The following is a 22196-nucleotide window of genomic DNA, read 5'->3' as shown; positions in this document are numbered from 1 at the left end:
GTTTAGCTAACCGATAGCTGGTCAAACAAGTCCGTCACTAAGCTTCATCTCGATGAATTGAGGAAGTAATAGCCAATACAGATACTGGTTTGGTTCCAATATAATACTGATTGTGAATGTATTTGTACAGGTAACTAAAGCAAGTACAGATACTGTGTGCGAAGTGGTTAATGTACAAATATGCAGTATTTTGTGACAGAGCAATCATTTGACTTTCTTGATATTTGCCACAGTAAGTTGAGTTGCGCCGGCACGGTGGACTACTGGTTAGCACATCTGCCTCACAGTTCTGGGTTCAAATCCCGGCCCCGCCTGTGTGGAGTTTGCATGTTCTCCGCGTGCCTGCGTCTCTCCGGGCACTCCGGTTTCCTCCCACATCCCAAAAACGTGTGGTAGGTTGATTCAAGACTCTAAATTGCCCGTAGGTGTGAATGTGAGTGCGAATGGTTGTTTGTCACTATGTGCCCTGCGATTGGCTGGCGACCGGTTCTGGGTGTACCCCGCCTCCCGCCCGAAGATAGCTGGCATAGGCTCCAGCAGCCCGCGACCCTAGTGAGGATAAGCGGTAAAAAAAAAAAATGGATGGATGGAAGTTGAGTTGCTTGAAACTTGGTTAAAAGCTGAGACTTGCTCATAAGTGACTTACGCCCACTTGTTTATGTTCCTTTGAACTACTGAATCACAGTCAACAAGCTTTCAAAGTCTTAACTTTATTAAGAGTCTCTTAGAAATATAAATAAAACTGTACAACACAGGAAGTCAGCCTGTCGCCACAACTATGAACATATGGAGTAATAAGCACATCGAGTGAAGAAAAACTCCATCAGTTGAAAGCGCCGCTGTCCACGTAGGGATAGGCCAGAAAGTCTCCCAGCTTGTTGCCGTCAGCATCGTAGTGCAGCATGCGGAAGCACTTGTCGCAAAACAGACATGGGTGACTCGGGGCGAACTGGTCGCCAGTGGTGCACCACCTGGGGATAAACGGCACGTGTGATGTCAAGGGTGTAAATCGGGGTGGGGTGGGCAAACTTTTGTGCTCAAGAGCCACGTTTCATTTTCTAAATGAACAGACAGGTCATTTGAAGAGGAGATAAAAAGTAGAATAATTTAGATGTGTATGTACTATATGCATAATTGTTTAGTTTTAAATTGTATTATTTAGTCACACCTTGAGATACAACTAATTATTTCCGTTACCAAGCTCATAAAAACACTTCTCAAATCTTCTTTCACCCTTGAAACTCATTTTCTGTTTCAGCCTCCACCACAAAAAAAAATTGTAATAAGGAAAAAGTAATAACAATTAAATAGAATGTAGACAAACAGTTTGTGCATCAGAATTTAATGCTCCAATTCATTTTGCTGCTCCTCCTGATAAGCCCACCTTGGCCACCACGAGGCAGTATACTATACTGTACAATGTACAGTCATGCAGACAAGAAAAAAATAGACCTACTACTACTATGAAAGACTTCAGTAAAATGTAATAGTCGTTTTTGTGGAAGATAAAGAATATGCCTCGAAGTATTATATTTTCTGTCTAAATATGTGTGGCTCGACAGTTTGTATTCAAATATGCCTTGCTTTTTAAACCGCAACTATCAGTGCTCACCGTTAGCATGTCAATGGGTTAGCGCATTGTTTGTTAGTATTAACCGAGGCAGACTTTCCTCAGGCAAAGATATGTTGTTTTAAATACACAACATGTAATTCTCTTTTATGTTTAGTGTCACAGTAAACCTCAAATGGGAGTTGAAACAACTTCACTATTTTCTAAACTTCTGCCTATCGTGAAGCGAGTTCAGTTACGCCAAGTCAAAGCAAAAAAATAAATAAATTCGGCCAAATGATGGCTCGTAACTAAAAACTCAGTCAGGTCACTCGAATTGCAAGACACGACTATTTTAATTTACAATAGTAGAACTGATTTAATGAGATGAATAAATTCATTTTGATTGACCAATTTAAGGGAAAATAATTACATTTAATTAAATGAATGCAACAAAAGTTTATTTTCATAATTATTGCTCATTTTTTAATTGTATTACTTGTGATTAATGAAGGTAGCACATCCACCAAAATCAAATCTTTGAATCTGGCCTGCAGAGTTTGCATGTTCTCACCCTGTTTGTGTTTTTTTTTTTTCCCCCTCCAGGTACTCTGGGTTCCTCCCACATTCCAAAAACATGCTTGAGGTTAATTGAAGGCTGAAAATTGTCCTTAGGTGTCAATGTGAGTGTGAACGGTTGGTTGTTTACGAGAAGAAGAAAATGGATGTAAGGAAAAACCAATTATAGTGTTCGCAACTAATCAATAAAATTATTCAATGAGATGCATTCATTTTAACACAAATTTTAGGGGGGGGGGAATCGGCTATATTAATGCAAGAAATATTATAGGACTTCATAATATAAATGGTTCAGTGGGCTACAAAAAAAGAACAGCATGGGCTGCATGTGGCCCATGGACCATATTTTTCCTACCCCTGGTGTAAATGGACAAATGTGTGGAGTGAGTATTTATTCATTTATTTTTAAGAGCCCACCTGGCGATGAAGGTGTAGCAAACGGCGCACTTCTGCGTAGAGACCCGGTGTTTGTGTGTTAGCAGCGGGTAGAACTTCCGGTCCAGGCAGTCGTCCTTGTGTGTAAGCCTAAAAATGGACCCAAAAAAAATACAAATTCAGCTTTTAATAGGGTGTAAAGCATCAGCCGATTTGCCTCTTGTTGAGGCTGCTTTCACGTGTAGTGAGCTCCCGCTTACGCATCAAAGACGGAGTTGTCTGTTGGCGCAACAGCGGTTTCTTGTGAAGGGCAGTGAAACAAGCCGCTTTTCATATCACCCGATACTACAGAGGTTCCCAAGCGCATCACGTCTTTAAAAGCCGAGCAACCGCAGGATGATTTGCTTCGCGGAGGTACAACGGTGGAGTTCATTCATCCGAGGTGGTGTGACTCGATTTATTTCCGCCACTGAACACAAGGTTCCGAAGAAGGTCATGGTTGACTCGCTCGCTGGAGACTGAATGCTTGGGAGTGAACAGCCAAAGGACCATATCTCTCATTTTTATGACCTACACCAAGGAGGGTATTTTTGCGTCATCTAGTTTGGGCTCTTAGCGAGCAAACTGTAGACTGTAGAGGGATTGCATGTGAACATATTTTCTTACGATCTCTTTGCCAAAAAAGTATGAAGTCCCACGGTCAATGACATTTACTCGTAGGTAATCTTCCCTATGTCTTAAAGTGTTTTTAGGAAACCTCTTTTAAGGCAAATTCTCACAGAATTTGTCTGAAAGGTCTCAGGGTAAAAAAAAAAATTAAAAAAATAAACTTCTCTCAGAGGCTTTGGAAAGAGGATTTTCAGGATACAAAGAAGAGAAACATATTCCTGTATATTAAGACAATGTGCAGAACAGACCAATGAGACAAAAAGAAGAAACAGCTGAAGTCTCAATGTCACTTGGGGGGGGAAAAAAATGAGCAAGCTCAACTTGTCATTTACGCCTAGCGATGATGGTTTGAAAACTGGAGCGGAAATATGAGCCCCTCCACCCCGAATTGTGTGCTGTTCAAAAGCAATAGCGTTCTTGCCTTGAAAAAAGCAGAATACTTATCAAACATTTGAAGAAGTGTTGTTGATAGTTGCACTCGGCAGAGCAGTGAGCCTTTTACCAAAGCAAATAGCCATTCCTGCGTCAGAAAGCCTCTCAAATCAATAGGTTCTTGCTTTGGCATACAAATCTTGGTAGGTCCCCTGAATGTGTTGAAAATTGGGACTGATGGGGTGAGAGGCCCAAAAAAACCTCAATGACATCTTAGGTATGCATTGGTTTGACGTTTCAGCTCGGTTATCTTACGTTAGAGCTTTAATATCAATAGGGTTATTGTTCAAATGTTGTTTTGGCTCCCGAGGTTAGAACGTACCAATTCATGTTGATCGTGATAAATGGTGGCGTGCGGAATACAACTTTTTGGAATCTCCCAGCATTCAAAACCAATTGGATTCTTGCTCTGACAGAGCTTGCAGACTATTATTTGATGATGGTAAAAGTACCTTTAACCTTGGCGATGTCATTCATTCCTATGGCATCATTAAAAAAAAAAAACAAGACTTGCTTTGAAATGTTACCATCGTCCCCAAACATATATACTGAGTATACTGAGGTGACCAGCCATAGTTTGAAGTTGATGCCAATAATTACAACTAGAAGAGCGCTGAATAGAAACAGGTTTTTGGGAATACAGTGGTACCTTGAGACACGTGACCCGACTTTTTTTCGAGATACGCTGTCATTTGGACAGTTTTTTTGCTTTGATTTGCAAACGCATACTTGAGATAAGAGCGCTGTATGGTGGCAGTGAACTCAACTCACAAGCAGCACTTTGACAAATTCTTCAAAACAATTCCAAAAAAAAAAGAGGCTTCAAGCTGATTAATGCCACTCCCAGTTGAAGTTTACTAGTGAATTAAAACAAACAAAAAAACAAGAATTGCACATTTAAAACAAACACATAGCCTTAAGTCTGCTAGCTTAATGCTAACACATAATGGGGAAACGTATATAACCATTTAAGCAACTGATATATGAACACAAACAGTCCAGCAACACATTTAGACATTTACGTATCATAACAGCACTCGGTCATATTCTTTATCCTCTGAGAGGAGCTGAGACGTCTATACTGTACAGACGTCCACGTACGGTGTATCCGTCTGTCTTGTCTTATGCTGTCCCTAGGTGGCAGTGCAATGGCCATTTAACAGACGCAAGGTGTGACAAAAGCGGTTTCACTGTCGTTTTACCTGACGTCCGTGATGATGACGATGTGCTCGCAGTCGCCCTGGTGGCAGTAGAGGTACGGGAAGCCCACTTTCACCTTCAGATCCACCAGCTTCGTGTCCTCCATCTTGGCCTGGGAATACGAGGGGAAGTTGTTGGCCTTGACCCATGTGATCGTGGTCCTGCAACGACGATTACAAAACACAATGTTCGTCATAAAATGGAGTCCCTGACATCTAGTCTTGCCCGAGGTGATATAGAGATTGAAAGGTAAGAGATTGATTCCTACAACAGGGATCAAATACTTATTTAACTCAAATTTACCACGTTTTATAACTTTTACTGTTTTGTTTTTGTTTTTTTTAAATGCCTTTTTGACTAGTTTTCCGTTTATGACCATAATAGAACTGTTAATTTCTTTGTCAGTGAGCAAACCAACAAATGCAGCAAGATATCATGTAATTATTTCCCCCAATTTACATCGCGTTAAACAACTTCCGACATAGGTGTAGGTATATTTTTTAGTGTATACATAAGAAGTGCAATGTTTTTCCCCATGGGCCTACTCTACTTACGTGTGATTATTTTAGTAAACGGTTCCTCTAAGGGAGTAAAATATACACAGACACTTCCTTAGGGCATCTCCATCTGGATCGTACCCGCGATGGCTTTATGCAATCGGCCGATTTGACCACAAATGAGCCTTTGACCGAGAATTTCTCCCTTAATGTTTTTCCAGTTCCGATCCCACAGGCTCTTTTATCGATAACTCAGTCGGAAACCTGTCTGTACAATTATTCAAGAGATCTTAATTCATGAGTGGCTGCGTTTGTCTCAGGTTCCCAAAGTCCAAACAATGAGTAGTTATGGATTATTGTCCACAACAAAGAAGCGTATTCAAACTCACTGGCTGATGTCGCAGCACTCCGGGTAGCGCATGTCGTTATAGAACACCCCTTCGAAGAAAAAGTAAGCAGACTTGTAGTGGTCCTGAAAGACAATAAAACAACCTCTGCGTTTTAAACGTGCGACATAGGAGGTCCGGGGTGGACAACGATGATTCGCACTCACTTTGCTGACGAAGTCCGGCGCAACGTCCGGCGTGTCGCTGAACTCGCCGCACACCTGCAAGTCGCTGATGCAGCAAATGGCGTCCCGCAGCTCCGTCAAGCTTTGGGAGCCCAGCAACAGTAGCGTCACGTGGGGTCGGACGTAGCAGAACTACGACGGGAAGGGGATCCGTTGAAAACATTCCTCAGCCAACAACTGGTACAAGTGAATTGGAGTTTTCCTTTTCTTGACAACATTGTAGAAGATAATCTTCTGAACTTTAAATATGATCCGTTGAAGACGAGGAACATTTGAGATCTTTGACTTTAGCAAACACTTACTTCCTTAAGCGACATCTGTTAAAGTCCAACAAGCTCTGAAGGGTTCATGCCGAGGTCGGCACTCACCTTTTCGAAAGTGGCCGGGTAGTAGACATTGATCGTCAGAATGACGTCTCCTTCGGGAACCCGATTTTCCACGGCCTCGGGTTTCATCGTGAAGGCCAGTCGCTCCTGAGGAAATGCAGAACGGGAATTCGGTAAAGCTGGTACCTTCAGAAAGGCCCAAACGTGCATTGGCGTCGTCGCCAACTCGCCTGCTCATCTGCGTAGAGGTCGTGTCTGTTCTTGCTGATTTTTAGGGAGGATTTGTAATCTTGCCTCTTCTTCCTTTCACTGTCGAGACAAAATCAAGCGGGTGTCAACGTGGTCTTCGAAGCTGGAGTAGACCAGTTCAAAGCCAATAAAAAGTCGTACACGAGCGTTTTCAACGTGGGGTCCTCTGGTACGACTTCTGGGTCAGGCTGCTGGTCCTCGGGATGGCAACGAAGCGCCTCGGTGCTATTCGAAAGATAAAATAGAAAGATAAAACAAGATGACAAGGAAATAGGGCTTATGCCTGCTTTCTGTTTGTATCAAACGTCAAAGAGCAGTGGCCTGCTTATGGGATATGACTATTCCCTGACAACACCACCAGGTGCGATGGACCTTATTTCTAATGGAGGTGGTGTCTATTTCCAGACAACCCCAGGTTATTTCTAAATGATGCTTATATTCCTGACGTCAACAATCTAATAGTCTAATAGGGGCTGTATTCTTTTTTTTTTTTTTATGATTACGTACACCAGTGTGAAAGGTGACGTCTACTACCTGAGCACAGCAGGACAGATGTAGGTTTTCCATTTCTTCTCTACCTGACTACATCGTGTGTAATAGCGGCTGTGTCTACTTTCCGAATTTAGCAGGTGCGACGGGCATCAATTTCCTCACATTCAGCCGATGTGAAGGGTTAGCCGTGTCCACTTCCAGACCGCCTCAGGTGTGCTACAAGTTACCTGCAGACTTCTTTCAGCGCCCGCATCATGTCCACGCTGACTCCCATCTCGTGAGCAAAGTTGGCGTGAAACGCGTCTTCGTCGTCGGCCCGGTGGGAGTAGTCGGACGGCTTGAGTCTACTCAGCCACTCCTTCCTCAACGAGTCTATGTGAAACGTTGTGGAATTCGCGTTGCCGTATTCGTATTCGGGGATGTTTGGACTGTTGTCCGACGTCGGAGTTGAAGCCGCCATGTTTAGGAAGGAACTGCCGCTCGCTGGGGATTGTGGGTAATGTAGTACGGGCACCGCAAAGCCTCAATAGCAAATGTAAGTATTGTTCTTAATCATGTTGCAGGTGTGGTTGGTAATGTTGGAAACAATATAATCGGTCTGGTTGGATTCGTCGTTGTATGACAAAGTTGACAGGAGTCTGGTTTCATTTTTAACCAGAAAATGCCCCGCGCAAAGGATTGTGGGTAAAACAGTGGAAAACGGTGTTTACCTTTTATGTTCTTTCATTTTTTTTCACCTTCTCATCTCAAATCAGGCAAAAATAATAATATTTGCCGATAAAATTCCGATATCCAGAGTAGAATATGCAAGCTACGAACAGGAATTCGGACCTTTACAAGAAAATAGACTGCACATGAGATTTTAGGCACTGTAGTAGCATTTGAGCACGGTGGAAAGTCATTGCCTTAAATTTGTATTTTTATTATTTTTTGTAATATCTTGTTTTTGAATTAATCATCTCTAATAATGCAATGTTATGTGTTTGCTTGCAATGTTTTTTTTTTGTTTTTTTTTTACAAAATATCACATAACTGACCTCACTTGAGAGTAAGAGAAATACGCCTCATTAATTAATCTCACTAATCTCATTGAATTTGTTGAAAAATTCTTATATTCCCAAATGCAAATTTGCCCAGGTAAAGCCTATTCTTTGTGTCTTTATGAAAGAACTAAAAGTGTACAATATCTGCTGCTAAAAAACAAAACAAAAAAGCTATCAAAACATTATGTGCTTCCATTTCAATCTCTGTCCTCAATGTCATTTAATTAGATTTTTGCTCGTGACATTTGTTTTCTTTTTTTTTCTTATTCATCCTTGTATTTGTTAGTTATTTATGGTTGTCTGTCTTCCTCAATGTATCTTTAACATATTGTGAAATAGGAATTAAAAAAAAAAAAAGGCAATACAATGAAACAGATACAACTTGTACATAAAACAATTTCCTGTATTACAAAACTTAAATGTGTATTGTAGCACAACAAGACTACCATACAAGTAGTGTGCTAGAAAAGCTTAAAAATGGATCTTGCAAATCAAAGGCACAAAACATGTTAGTGAGTAGTACAACCCCAATTCCAATGAAGTTGGGACGTTGTGTTAAACATTAATAAAAACAGAATACAATGGCTTGCAAATCATGTTCAACCTATATTTAATGGAATACACTACAAAGACACGATATTTACTGTTCAAACTGACAAACGTTATTCTTTTTAGCAAATAATCATTAACTTGGAATTGTATGGCTGCAACACGTTCCAAAAAAGCTGGGACAGGTGGCAAAAAAGACTGACAAAGTTGAGGAATGCTCATCAAACACCTGCGTGGAACATCCCACAGGTGAACAGGCTAATTGGGAACAGGTGGGTGCCATGATTGGGTATACAAGGAGCTTCCCTGAATTGCTCAGTCATTCACAAGCGAAGATGGGGTGAGGTTCACCTCTTTGTGAACAAGTGTGTGAGAAAATAGTCGAACAGTTTAAGGACAATGTTCCTCAATGTACATTTGCAAGGAATTTAGGGATTTCATCATCTACGGTCCATAATATCATCAAAAGGTTCAGAGAATCTGGAGAAATCACCGCATGTAACCGGCAAGGCCAAAACCCAACATTGAATGTCCGTGACCTTCGATCCCTCAGGCGGCACTGCATCAAAAACTGACATCAATGTGTAAAGGATATCACCACACGAGCTCAGGAGGAACACTTCAGAAAACCAATGTCAGTAAATACAGTTCGGTGCTACACCTGTAAGTGCAGCTTGAAACTCTACTATGCAAAGCAAAAGCCATTTATCAACAACACCCAGAAACGCCGCTGGCTTCTCTGGGCCTGAGCTCATCTAAGATGGACAGATGCAAAGTGGAAAAGTGTTCTGTGGTCCGACCAGTCCACATTTCAAATTGTTTTTGAAAATTGTGAACGTCGTGTCCTCCGGGCCAAAGAGGAAAAGAAGCATCCGGACTGCTATGGACGCAAAGTTCAAAAGCCAGCATCTGTGATGGTATGAGGCTGTGTTAGTGCCAAAGGCATGGGTAACTTACACATCTGTGAAGGCACCATTAATGCTGAAAGGTACATACAGGTTTTGGAGAAACATATACTGCCATCCAAGCAACGTCTTTTTCATGGACGCCCCTGCTTATTTCAGCAAGACAATGCCAAACCACATTCTGCACGTGCTACAACAGTGTGGCTTCGTAGTAAAAGAGTGCAGGTACTAGACTGGCCTGCCTGCAGTCCAGACCTGTCTCCCATTGAAAATGTGTGGCGTAAAATACGACAACGGAGACCCCGGACTGTTGAACAGCTGAAGCTGTACATCAAGCAAGAATGGGAAAGAATTCCACCTACAAAGCTTCAACAATTAGTGTCCTCAGTTCCCAAACATTTATTGAATGCTGTTAAAAGAAAAGGTGACGTAACACAGTGGTAAACATGACATTGTCCCAGCTTTTTTGGAAATAAATATATTTTATTTGTAGTGTATTCAATTAAATATAGGTCGAACATGATTTGCAAGTCATTGTATTCTGTTTTTCTTTATGTTTAACACAACGTCCCAACTTCATTGGAATTGGGGTTGTACATTACCTTTAAAACAGGCCTAAAAATATTGTTGGAAAATGATCTCCAGGCATTGCAGTGTCGTACAGTGCAGGGGTGGCCAACCTATGGCCCTTAGCCCCATGAATGCTCATTGTGCTGTATATAACAAACTTGTTCCAAAGTCTTTAGTTTCCTCTTTTAGCATTTTGATCAACCTTTTAAATATCCAGAGAGCACAATGCAAATTTAACACCACAGTCTGGCTGGATAGGTCGCCTTTTAGATGACGAAACAACCGCCGGATTGTGTGCCTGCACTCACAGTGGTGCTGTGTGTGTGTGTGTGATATCAGGAGATGTAAGAGTGGGCTGGCCGTAGTAACCTTAGTACAGTATAAATACCATGGAAGGGACTCCCTAATGAACATTTATTTGCCAAAACGAAGATCTGCAACAAAGTTGCAAAGAAGCTTCTTTCCATTCATTCACAGGCGTACGGAAAATCTTTTTATTCTTGCAAATGGAGTTTGAAGACTACTCCCAGAAGCAGGTTAGTGTTTGCAAACTAATTTTCCTTAAACACGTTAAACATGTGCAAAAGCCATCTTTAAATTGACATTAACATGAAAATTATGGTGTATTACTATGACAAAAACATGAGTTTTTCCATCCTTTTGCTTCTAGGTGGACAAACTCTCTTCTGACAATTTATTGTAAGTTTTCTTTTTTATTATTATAATTATTATTATTCATTTTATGCCATTGTTTTGGGTCACTAATTGGTCAATACTACGCAGGCAGTGCTATAACACGAAACATTTGTAATAGGCTAATCACCCACTAGAGGGCAGTAAGTGCATTAGGAATCACATCCTTAATATTACACATGAAAATTCAAAAATTATGACATTTAGCCCAAGAATTTTTTTTCTTCAAGACTTTTAGTACTTTTTTGTGTGTGCCGCTGCACATATCATAATAATGATATACCAGCAAAACTATTTGTAATTTTGGTCACCCTGTTTTAACCCCATTACATGTTTTTACTACTTTTGCACTCTAGTAACTTTTTTAAAATTGTCTCTTCGTGAGTCATGTGGTATCCATTTTGGCTCAAGTTTAGGTGGATCATTCGCTTCCGTTTCAGCCTGAGTGAGTGAAATGCATCTACAGTGGGGAGGGAAAGTATTCAGACCCCCTTAAAATGTTCACTCTTTTTTTATATATTGCAGCCATTTGCTAAAATCATTTAAGTTCATTTTCTTTCCTCATTAATGTACACATAGCAGCCCATATTGACAGATCAAAACGGAATTGACATTTTTGTAGATTTATTAAAAAAGAAAAACTGAAATATCACACAGCCATAATTATTCAGACCCTTTGCTAAGTATTTCGGAGAAGCACCCTTTTCAGCTAATGAGTCTTTTTGGGAATTATGTTTTTCACGTTTTTCACACCTGGATTTGGGGATCATCTTCCATTCCACCTTGCAGATCCTCTCCAGTTCTGTCAGGTTGGATGGTGAACGTTGATGGGCAGCCATTTTCAGGTCTTTCCAGAGATGCTCAATTGGGTTTAAGTGCGGGCTCTGGCTGGGCCATTCAAAAACAGTCACGTAGTTGTTCTGAAGCCACTCCTTCGGTATTTTGGGTGTGTGCTTTGGGTCATTGTTTTTGACAACCTTCGGCCCAGTCTGAGGTTCTGAGCACGCTGGAGAATGTTTTCGTCCAGCCTATCACTGTACTTGGCCGCATTCATTCGATTGCAACCAGTCTCCCTGTCCCTGCAGCTGAAAAACACCCCCACAGCATAATGCTGCCACCACCATGCTTCACTGTTGGGACTGGATTGGACAGGTGATGAGCAGTGCCTGGTTTTCTCCACACATGCCACTTAGAATCAAGGCCAACAATTTCTATCTTGGTCTCATCAGACCAGAGAATCTTATTTCTCACCATCTTTGAGTCCTTCAGGTGTTTTTTTAGCAAACTCCATGCAGGCTTTCATGTGGCTTGCACTGAGGAGAGACTTCCGTCGGACCACTCTGCCATAAACTGGTGGAGGGCTGCAGTGACGATTGACTTTCTAGAACTTTCTCCCATCTCCCGACTGCGTCTCTGGAGCTCAGCCACAGTGATCTTTGGGTTCTTCATTACCTCTCTCACCGAGGCTCTTCTCCCCCACTTGTTCAGTTTGGCCGGACGGCCAGCTCTAAGAAGGGTTCCGATCGTCCCAAACGTCTTCCATTTCAGGATTATGTGCTCTTAGGAACCTGAAGTGCAGCAGAAACGTTTTTGTAACCTTGGCCAGATCTGTGCCTTGCCACAATTCTGTCTCTGAGCTCTTCAGGCAGTTCCTTTGACCTCATGATTCTCATTTGCTCTGACATGCACTGCGAGCTGTAAGGTCTTCTATAGACAGGGGTGTGGCTTTCCTAATTAAGTCCAATCAGTATAATCAAACACAGCTGGACTCCAATGATGGTGTAGAACCATCTCAAGGATGATCAGAAGAAATGGACAGCACCCGAGTTAAATGAGTGTCACAGCAAAGGATCTGAATACTTGATATTTCAGTTTTTATTTTGTAATTATTTATTATTTTTTAATAAATCTGCAAAAATATCAATAATTCCGTTTTTTTCCTGTCAATACGGGGTGCTGTGTGTACATTAATGAGGGGGGGGGGGAATTATTTTAGCAAATGGCTGCAATATAAGAGAGTGAAAATTGTAATACTTTCCGTAGCCACTGTATAAGTTTTAAGTCTGGAGATGACCTTGGCCAGTCTAAAACCTTCACTTCTTGCCCTTGATGAACGCCGTTGCTTTGGCAGTATACTTTAATTATGCTGTTGCATGGTGAATGCTCTCCAAATCACTTTGGTTGCATTATTCTTTCAAATGCTGCATTACGATCCTCGTTTTGCTGCCGACATCATCATCGATAAAGATTAGTGAGCCCGTCCAAGAAGAAGCCAAGCGAGCTTGAGCCGTGACGAGTTTGTGTGCTTGGGATCACAAGCAGAGCCTTTCTTTCGCCAAGCCCGAACCTTCAAATAGGTTTTTATGACCAACGTTTGTGCGGTGGCTCTGATTGAGTTTCCAGTTTCTCTCAGCTTTACAATTACTTGTTTTTCACCCGGCTCTCTGGTTTTATGTTGGTTACACCACAAATTAGTATAAACGTAGTCCTCACAGGCACACAACAAATCGATGAAATGGGTTTGTTTATTTTTTGATCATGTAACAGAACACACTTTGGCAACAAAACTCACCGGTCAGTCACGTTCCACATAAATCATGGGGTTGATTGAAACAAAAGGTTGTTGTTGTTGTGACTTTCGGCTTGTCCCATTAGGGGTCTTCACAGTGAGTTCCTCGCATGATTTGTTTGACATAGTTTTCACACCGGGATGCCCTTCCTGGTTCAACTCACCCCTTTGTTTATCTGTGCCTGGGACCAGCAGTGGCTGGATATTGTTTCCAGTCCACAACAAAATAGAAACAAATGGACTTCATTGTTCCGATATTTTTGGAGGGGATTGTATACAGACTGTTTTTTTGTTATTATTCCCTCCAGAGCTCCACCGGTGGATTTAGAGACTGCGTTGAAGGAATGCTCGGACGCCCTTGATCTCTTTCTGAACAACAGGTTCACAGATGCCTTAGCTCTTTTAGAAGCCTGGTAAGTCCCACTTCCCAGTCTGCACACTTTAACATGATGTACAGTACAAGATATGATACAAGATGTATTTGCCTTGACTTCAGGAAGAGCCAGAGCATGTACCACGCGACGGGCTACAGCAGCATTCTCGTGATGCAGGCGGCCATGACTTTTGATCCGAAGGACGTGAACGCTGCTATGGAGTCACTGAGCGACGCCCTGCTGACGTGCCAGAGGTGCGGGCCGTTCGTTAGTCGGAACCACAGTGCCGTTACAAATACCAGAATTACTCACTTCGTATACACCATTAAATATGTTTTTGTCTGATTTAACTTTAGGTTTAGGAAAAAAACGGGAGTAATGGAGACTCTAGCCAATCTGTGGTACAGACAATCACCTGAAAGCCTAACAGAAGGTGAGACATCACTTCCCACTAGGTCAAGGGTGTCAAACTCCTTTTTGTCGCGGGCCACATCGTAGCTATGAGTCCACTCGGAGGGCCGTTATGGCTGCAAACCCATACGAATGTATGATTGCCTCATATTATTACATATACACAAATTAATGGATAATTAGTTTTGAAATCAGAAGCCAGTAAAAACTGTTTGTTCAACTACAGTATGAATCAATTTTATTTTAAAAGGGGGGTTGGTAACAAAAAATGCTTGCAATATCTCAATATTTGCAATTTTGGTGTTTTAGCACGAAACACAAAGTCGATGCACACTCTCACGGGCCACATAAAATGTTGTGGCGGGCCGCATCTGGCCCCCGGTCCACCAGTTTGACACTAGGTGCACTAGGTGAGCAATGCAGTATTAACATGCCTATGAATTAAAAAAATTATAATAGAAAACAGACAAATATACATTGTTTGCCAAAACACATACGTTAGGTTCATTGAAGACTCTAAATGATCTTTAATGTTCACGAAAACATGTTAGTTTCATTAACGCAAAATTGTCTGTGATGTTTACAAAAGCGCAGATCATTTTCATTCAAATCAAACAAACGTTCATGAAGACACACGTTAGGTTCTTTGAACTATAATTTCACTTTGATGTTTACAAAATCTCATAGGTTAGTTTTGCTGAAGACTTTATGTTTACAAAAATATGTACGTTAGGTTTGTTAAAGATTCAAAATTGACTTTGATGTTTACAAAAATATGTACGTTAGGTTTGTTAAAGATTCAAAATTGACTGGTGTTTACAAAAATGCATATTTTGGTTTTGTTAGACATTTAAGAGTTCATTTGAAATGTTTTACGCAACACGTTCTTTAGGTTATGTTAAAATCTAATTTGTTTTGATGTTTAAGCAAACATGTACATTAGGTTCCCTGAATCCTAATTTATCTTCAGTTTTTATGAAAATGCATATGTTAAGTTCTTTTTGACGTTACAAAAACACATACTTTTGGTTTGTTGAACTCAAATTTGTCTTGGGTTTTTACGAAAACAGGGGTTGCTTTCATTGAGGACTAAATCTTCAGTGTTAACAATAACACACGTTACATTATTGAACTCCAATTTGTCTTTGTTCACAAAAGGTTTTTCAAAGATTTTTTTTGTGTGTGTGTTTATGAAAATGTATGTTGAAGTGTCAGTTTCTCTTTGATGTTTACAAAATTGCATTCTGGTACATTCGTTGTGTTGAGCAATAAATTGTCTTTGGCATTTACAAAAACGGAAGTTAGATTTGTGGAAGACTAAATCATCTTTGGTGTTTACAAATACGCATAATGTTAGTTTCGTTAAACACTAATTTGTATTTGGTGTTTATGAAAATGCACGTTAGGTTCTCTGACGACTACATTTTCTTTGATGTTTACGAACCCACGTGAGGTCAGTTACACTTTATTGTGTTTCATCTTCATGGAAATGCATGTTAAATATGTTAGGTTTGTTTTATGATAAAGAAAACTTGTACATAAGGTTCTTTTAACTTCAAAATAATTTGTCTTTGATTCTAATAAAATCGTGCACATTAGGTTTACTGAAGACGAATTCACTTTGGTGTTTACGAAAACGTACGTTAGTTTTATCCAACTCCAAATTGGGTTTGATGTTTACGAAAAGGTACGTTTGGTTGGTTGAAGACGAAATTGTCTTTTGTGCTTGTTGTTTAACATACAATGGGTTTGTTAAAGGCTTTGTGTTTGATGTTTAGGAAAAGAGCTACATTGAAGGGAAAATTGTCTTCATTTTTTACGTAAAACTTGGACCAAAAGTTTATAGTTTCATCCATCTTACATTGTAATTCTCCCTTCTTTTGTTCTACGTAATAGACAAGACAAGCGTTTACGTCTGTGTTCACTCACATCACGTCATGTTTACCCAACAGAGGAGATGCACGCCGAGCTCTGTTACGCCGAAGTGCTGCTGCAGAAGGCGGCGCTCACGTTGCTCGACGAGAGCATCATCGGTTTCATCAAGGGAGGCATGAGGATCCGAAACAGCTATCGGATTTTCAAGTAGGCGAGATGCAGATGTTTGGGATGTTTGGGACGGTTGAATGAAAATATATTTTTTTAAAATACTATGTTGTGTTTGTGAAGGGAGTGTCAGGCCATGGTAGACGGCAATAGAGAAATGGAGAAGAAGAGCACGTATATTCACTTTAAGGGCGGCGTCAGCATGGGCATTGGATCTTTTAACCTGGTGGGAGCACTCACACACCTATAGCCGTTCACATAAAAACATACCTAGAGCTTGCAGTATTTCAATGAACTTGTGTCTTTTTCAGATGCTGTCGCTCCTACCAAGTAGAATCCTCAAACTGATGGAGTTTTTGGGTTTCTCAGGGGACAGGGTAGGTGCCCTCAGCCCAATGTATGGATAGACACTCACAAAAAGTTAGGGATATTCGGCTTTAGGGTGAAATTTCAATAGGAATCTATAACGCCCTTAAACCTTTGCGTGTGAACTTACATTGACTTTCTCTAAACCTTTGAATGCACACACCCAACCGTTCAATATTTCAGTAGTTTTTGCACAACTTTCTGTTCTCTGTGATCAGTGAAGCTGTGTGATCCTTGAATGGGCCAATGCATTTCCAAAGACGGCCACTTCTATGCCTTTCTGTGCCTCTTCCAGTCTCTCTGAATCTCTTTTGCACCCTTGTGATGAAACGTTACGTTTCCTAGTCACTGCCTGGTGTCATGATGTCAAAATGTGAACAGCGTGATGAAGAAAAAATAAATACCAGGAAATGTATTGCCAATATTCAACCCGCGTATCCTTGCTTTTTTGTGACTAGTTTACAGGATATACAAAATAGATTATTGTGTGTTAAGTGCCTATGTATATATATTTTTTTTTATTCCACAGGAGATGGGTTTGTCCGAGTTGCGAGCGGGCGCATCCAGCGATAGTCTGCGCTCTATTCTCAGCACATTGACTCTGCTCATGTTTCACCTCTACATTTCAGTCATTCTGGGTAAAGGACATCTCGCTTTTGACATCCGAATTCAAACGTGCTATTATTTTTTTTATTTAATTTTTTTAAGCATTCTCTCATGTACCCAAAGGTTCCGGCGACGTGGACCTGAGTGAGGCTGAGGCGCTGCTGGAGCCTTACGCTAAAAGGTTCCCAAATGTAAGTTGTTAAAGTACTCGTGCACCATCAAGTATAACCCAATGAGCCACGGAATGGAATCCTGTAGTTAAAAAAGACAAATTTGTAAACTTTAAATTTGTAACAAAATTGCCCCATTGACTGCTGTAATTAAGTATAAACTATATCGTATTGATGATGAGGAAAACATGTACGCAAGGTAGATTCTTGTCAGTGTTTGCGAAAACACCTATGTTAGGTGTCCTGAAGACCAAATATATTTTTGTACATTTGTAAAAACAACTACCTCAGGTGTGTTGAGGACTAAATGTTCCATGATGATTACAAAATGTGTACGTTAGGTTTACAAAAACACATATATTAGGGTCCTCGAAGACTCAAGCCTGTCTTTGATGTTTCCCAAAACATTGGCGACACAAGACGAAACGCTCTTTCATGTTTGCGAAAACGCATTTCGTTAAGTTAATCGAAGACTCAAATTGTCCCTAATACTGTGTATCGAAAAACATGCAAGCTCGATTTGTTGTAGGCTCTAAATTGTCTTTAATATTGACAGAAATTAGCAACAACAACCACAAAAATTGCAGTGTTTTTTTTTTTTCCAATGTATTCATGTATATTTTTATCCAACAGGGAGCCCTCATGCTTTTCTTTGTTGCAAGAATTGCCTTGCTCAAAGGAAACATCACATTTGTAAGGGATTTCCACGAAATTCACTTCATTTTGGATCCGCTCGTTTGTGTTGATTGTTGCGTTTCTCTGCGTAGGCTCAGGAAAAGTTCCACGCGTGCATTGCCGCTCAGCAGGAGTGGCGCCAGATTCACCACCTGTGCTACTGGGAGCTCATGTGGGCCTGCTCCTTTGAACAGAAGTGGCGGGAAGCGTACCATTACGCTGATCTACTCTGCAAGGAGAGCAAGTGGTCACAGGTGACTACTGAAAAAAATGAAGTGTATTTGCGACTCGTGGATTATTGTTTGCTGCTTTTGTGATCAGAATAGGCAATGCAAGTTTTGCTTTGGTATCATCTTGTGGAATCTTGGTGCCAAGGAACTATGTTGAAGTTAGTTGAGGCGCTTCATTCAGACAAAAGTAGCGGGTTGCCGTCATCTCGTGGCATCTATAGGCAGTTAGAAACCTTTTTGTGGGGGGCGTCAATAACTCACAGATTTTCATTATTCGCAACTGAGCTTATTCCTATCTCCATCAGAATCGTGTTTCACAACTTTTACTGAGCCAATTCAGAAAACACAGGCGTTATGTTCATTGATAACTAAATGGTCTTCATTTATTTTCTTTGATGTTTCCGAAAAACGTACACGACGTTTGTGAAAGACTGAATCAATCTGAAGAAACAAAAACCTAACTATGGTTAGTCAAGCACTAAATTGTCTTTGACTTTGAAACAAATTAATGTTGCGTGGATTGAAAACAAATTGATGTTTAAAAAACGCATGTCAAATTCATTTGAGATTCTTCTTTGTTTAAAAAAATTATCAAAGATTTTCTTGTAAGTTTATGAAAAATGAATGCTATGTGCATAAAATACTGGTCTTTGGTGTTTGTTAAACAGGATTGCAGACTGCTTAATTATCTGACATTTCCAAAAACGAATGAATGCTTTTGTTGGTTTCATTGAAGAATGTCAATTCTTTGATGTTTACAAAACTTTGTTGTTCATTGAGAATTGTCTCTGTTTATGAAATCACGGTAGGTTCACCGAAGACTGGAAATTTTCTTTTTACGTTTATATGAAACATTGAAGTTCTTTGAAGACTCGACATTGAATCAATCCCTCACTTCTCATACATACGCCGCAACTGTGCTTGCAGGCCATCTATGTGTTCCAGAAGGCTTCCATACTGAGCATGCTCCCCGAGGAGGAAGTCAAGAAACTTGGTGAAAACGTGGTGGACTTATACAGGTACGCAAAAAAAAAAAAAAAAAAAAAAGAGGAGATGACAGCGTTTTGCACCTTGACGTACGGGGAGTGACAGTAGTGTGATTTGCAGGGAGGTGGACGGTCTGAGGTTGAGGATGGCCGGAAAGTCCATCCCCACGGAGAAGTTTGCGGCCAAGAAGGCTGAGCGCTACGCCTCCTCCGAGCCCGTCAAACTGGTCGTCCCAGCCCTGGTGGTTGACTGCTCCACGTGATTCGTTGAAGGTAATATTTAGAGGTGACATTGAGACAATTGTCGTTTTGTTGCCCCGCAGGAGATGATGTACGTGTGGAACGGCTTCACCATCGTAGGCAAAAGAGCCGACTTGACGGAAAAAATCCTGGCTACGTTGGAGAAAACAGAGGAGGAGCTCAAGTATAATTCAAGTGAGGAGAAAGACTCGATGGTAGTGAATAAAAGGCTCTTTTCCGCAACTATAACACTGTGTTGGCAATGTTAAACAGGCATGTCCGACTACCACCTGGATGACCAGTGTGTAGTTCAGCTGCTCAAGGGCTTGTGTCTGAGGCAGTTGGGGCAGCTCGACCAGGCGGAGGTCTGTTTCAACCGAGTCTTATCCAGGTGACTTCCCCCATAAGCCGACAGTAAATAGGCCTGAACAGTTTTGCTTGATGCCAGAAAGAAGACAAGAGAGAAAGGGAAATTGGACCGCTTGGCACCACGTCAGACCCATCTAGTCCAAACATGGAGGAGAATCACACAGGCTCTTACATACACTAAGTCATTGACACACAACTCAACATGTAACCATAATAAGGACCGTTATCACACAAACTTAATATGTGATAATACTAATAACAACTAAATGCCTAATGTGTACGCTTTACTGATTTCTTAATTTACATGAAATTTGACCACATATTGAACCCATTTAGTTGCATTTAGGGTAACATCAACAGACCTTACGTGGGACATTAGCAAACAACTTCATGTGTAGTGATAATAATAATTATAATATGATACATACATACGTATTATAATTCTCCAATGTTAAGTTGTAATCAATTCCTGGGAAATATGTCACAGACTTTTCACAGCATATCAACCAAATCCTTCTCGCACCCCTCCACAACTTCTTATGTAAAAGTAATAATAAAGCTGGAAAAAGAAGAAAAAAATGCCCCAAAATGTCCAATGTTAAGTTTTATTGCTGTAAGTGAAATTTGACAGCTTGTCACGACATGTCAAGCCCTTCCAGTCACATCAATGTAGTCCATCTATTTTACATCATACTATATGAACCTGATACCTGGGATGATTTTTGGGTGCACGATTCTGCTCTTGTATTTTCTCCTAAAACTGAAAGTCAATCACTCCAGTGCTCATTCCGGTGTCGAATTGCTGTTTTGTCGCAGCGAAAGCGACCTGACGCACGACAACTACCTGGTGCCGTTCACCATGTACGAAATGGGCCTGCTGCACAAGCAGAGGGGCGACATCGAAAAGGCCATCTTTGTAATGGAAAGCGCCAAGTAAGTATCTACTAAAAGCACAAATGTTTCTTTTTTTGAACGTTTGCTGAAAGAAGCCATTGCGGCTTGCAGGATGGACTACAAAGACTACAGCATGGAGTCGCGGCTACACTTCCGCATCCACGCCGTGCTCAACAGCATGGGCTCCTCGTCGGCCAAGATGCCGCCTTCGCGTACGCCGGCGTGAACGCTCCCGTGACTGCATTTTCTATTATTGGATCGTCATACTCCTCCACGCTGCCTCATGACTCCGATCGGCCCTCGACGGCATCTTATTACGCAACGTTGTACTGTAAATGCGTCACACTGAGGCTTCTGCAATATTGTATTTACACCACAACTTTTTTAAATCCCCTTTTTATTTGTCATATTGTCACTACATTTTTGTGCTGAAGTGTTGTATTTCCTCATATAGTGTCCTTAGTCCAATGCACACATTTTCGGAATTATATTAAACATCTTTAAAGTTCAACCAGATCATCCTTGATTCTTCACAGGAGACTTCTTTACAACAGAGTGGTTGTTTACCGTCTTCTGTAGGTGCTGCTGTTTTGGTTAGCAACCAAGTACAAAATAGGCTCAGCCGTTAAATCTTTAACGTTATCTCTGAAATGAGATAATTTTTATATCAGTTACCACTCGTTTTCTCCCCCAGCGAGGAAAGCGAAGAAGCGAAAGTAATGTGTGTGTGTGTGTGTGGATACTGTAGTTTGTGCTGCTGTTTTGGTTAGCAACAGAGTTCAAATTGTGCTGGGCATTAGTAAGCTCTTAAAGACTGACATGTAGGGAAAAATACAATCCCTGAAATGAGATTATTATTTTTCACCAGTTAGCACCTGTTTTCTCTCCTAATGGGAAACGGGACCCGTCTGTTTGAGGTTGGTGTTTATTTGTTCAAGTGGAAGTGTTTATTAAGGGTTTGGGGCACTATTTGAGGAAATAAAATCAGCATAGCATCTTTGAAATGATGTATTATTTCATAATTTAGATTCTGTCTTCTTTCCTGGTGTGAAGATCAGTGTTTCCCAACCTTTATTGAGCTAAGGCACATTTTTTTACACAAGAAAAATCTTACGGCACCGAAACCACCAAACAAAAATGTCCCAAAGACTACATACTGTATATATTGTATGAATGACAACAGGAGCATACACAGGTTAATTGTGCTTTCTGCAATCTAGTGGAAGAGAATTTAACTGCTCTGTCTGTTACAGTAAGTTGCTGGCATAGATACATCAATGATAGGTTATTTGTAATGAATGGATGGACGGATGGATGGATAGATCGATACTTCATTCACTCCATGTGGGAAATTAGATTTTACTGTATAAATACATACCAAAGACACGTACTAAATAATAATAAAAAATAATAATCTCTCGCAGAAATAAGTTAATGGATTTCTGGACCAATTGTGTGATATTTGAGAATTTCCGTCAGCACACCAGATGATCGCTCAAACAAACAAACAAGCGAACAAAAAAACAAACGAAACAAAACAAAATTACGTAGGTCACCTGCGAGT

General features: G+C 40.7%; 2 protein-coding genes across 4 annotated transcripts; one reads left to right on the top strand and one right to left on the bottom strand.

Annotated features, from left to right (window-relative positions):
- Nucleotides 1-694: 694 nt before the first annotated feature.
- snapc3 (small nuclear RNA activating complex, polypeptide 3) lies at nucleotides 695-7443 on the bottom strand. Its single transcript, XM_061770806.1, has 9 exons — nucleotides 7167-7443; nucleotides 6589-6672; nucleotides 6429-6507; nucleotides 6241-6345; nucleotides 5855-6004; nucleotides 5691-5773; nucleotides 4807-4965; nucleotides 2546-2653; nucleotides 695-971 (listed from the first exon to the last, which is right to left on the bottom strand). Exons 1-9 carry the CDS (start codon nucleotides 7397-7399, stop codon nucleotides 824-826), a joined length of 1149 nt encoding a protein of 382 aa, XP_061626790.1. The 5' UTR covers nucleotides 7400-7443; the 3' UTR covers nucleotides 695-823.
- Nucleotides 7389-22049, top strand: LOC133476862 (tetratricopeptide repeat protein 39B-like). 3 transcript variants are annotated; one of them, XM_061770801.1, is made up of 19 exons: nucleotides 7389-7474; nucleotides 10484-10542; nucleotides 10677-10705; nucleotides 13577-13681; nucleotides 13765-13896; nucleotides 13999-14075; nucleotides 16006-16135; nucleotides 16220-16322; nucleotides 16408-16473; nucleotides 16992-17100; nucleotides 17192-17259; nucleotides 17872-17931; nucleotides 18006-18167; nucleotides 19071-19162; nucleotides 19251-19371; nucleotides 19453-19564; nucleotides 19643-19760; nucleotides 20555-20671; nucleotides 20744-22049. In XM_061770801.1, the coding sequence occupies exons 2-19, from the start codon at nucleotides 10513-10515 to the stop codon at nucleotides 20856-20858; spliced, it is 1746 nt and encodes a 581-aa protein (XP_061626785.1). In that variant the 5' UTR covers nucleotides 7389-7474; nucleotides 10484-10512; the 3' UTR covers nucleotides 20859-22049. The 3 variants fall into 3 exon arrangements, with proteins under 3 accessions (XP_061626785.1, XP_061626783.1, XP_061626786.1); XM_061770799.1 differs by lacking the exon at nucleotides 7389-7474 and having other exon boundaries at nucleotides 10411-10542; XM_061770802.1 differs by lacking the exons at nucleotides 7389-7474; nucleotides 17872-17931 and having other exon boundaries at nucleotides 10412-10542.
- Nucleotides 22050-22196: the final 147 nt, after the last annotated feature.

The sequence above is a fragment of the Phyllopteryx taeniolatus genome, chromosome 4 (assembly GCF_024500385.1).
Source record: "Phyllopteryx taeniolatus isolate TA_2022b chromosome 4, UOR_Ptae_1.2, whole genome shotgun sequence".
Taxonomy (NCBI): domain Eukaryota; kingdom Metazoa; phylum Chordata; class Actinopteri; order Syngnathiformes; family Syngnathidae; genus Phyllopteryx; species Phyllopteryx taeniolatus.
This window is presented reverse-complemented; position numbering and strand designations above follow the sequence as displayed.

Coding starts and splice junctions, on each gene's coding strand:
- snapc3 (XM_061770806.1), bottom strand. CDS start 7,399: ATGGCGGCTTCAACTCCGACGTCGGACAACAGTCCAAACATCCCCGAA. Junction 6,508..6,588: donor CCCACGTTGAAAACGCTCGT/GTACGACTTTTT, acceptor TTGTCTCGACAG/TGAAAGGAAGAAGAGGCAAG. Junction 5,774..5,854: donor CGCCGGACTTCGTCAGCAAA/GTGAGTGCGAAT, acceptor ATTGTCTTTCAG/GACCACTACAAGTCTGCTTA.
- LOC133476862 (XM_061770801.1), top strand. CDS start 10,513: ATGGAGTTTGAAGACTACTCCCAGAAGCAG. Junction 19,163..19,250: donor AACGTGGTGGACTTATACAG/GTACGCAAAAAA, acceptor TGTGATTTGCAG/GGAGGTGGACGGTCTGAGGT. Junction 19,761..20,554: donor TTCAACCGAGTCTTATCCAG/GTGACTTCCCCC, acceptor GTTTTGTCGCAG/CGAAAGCGACCTGACGCACG.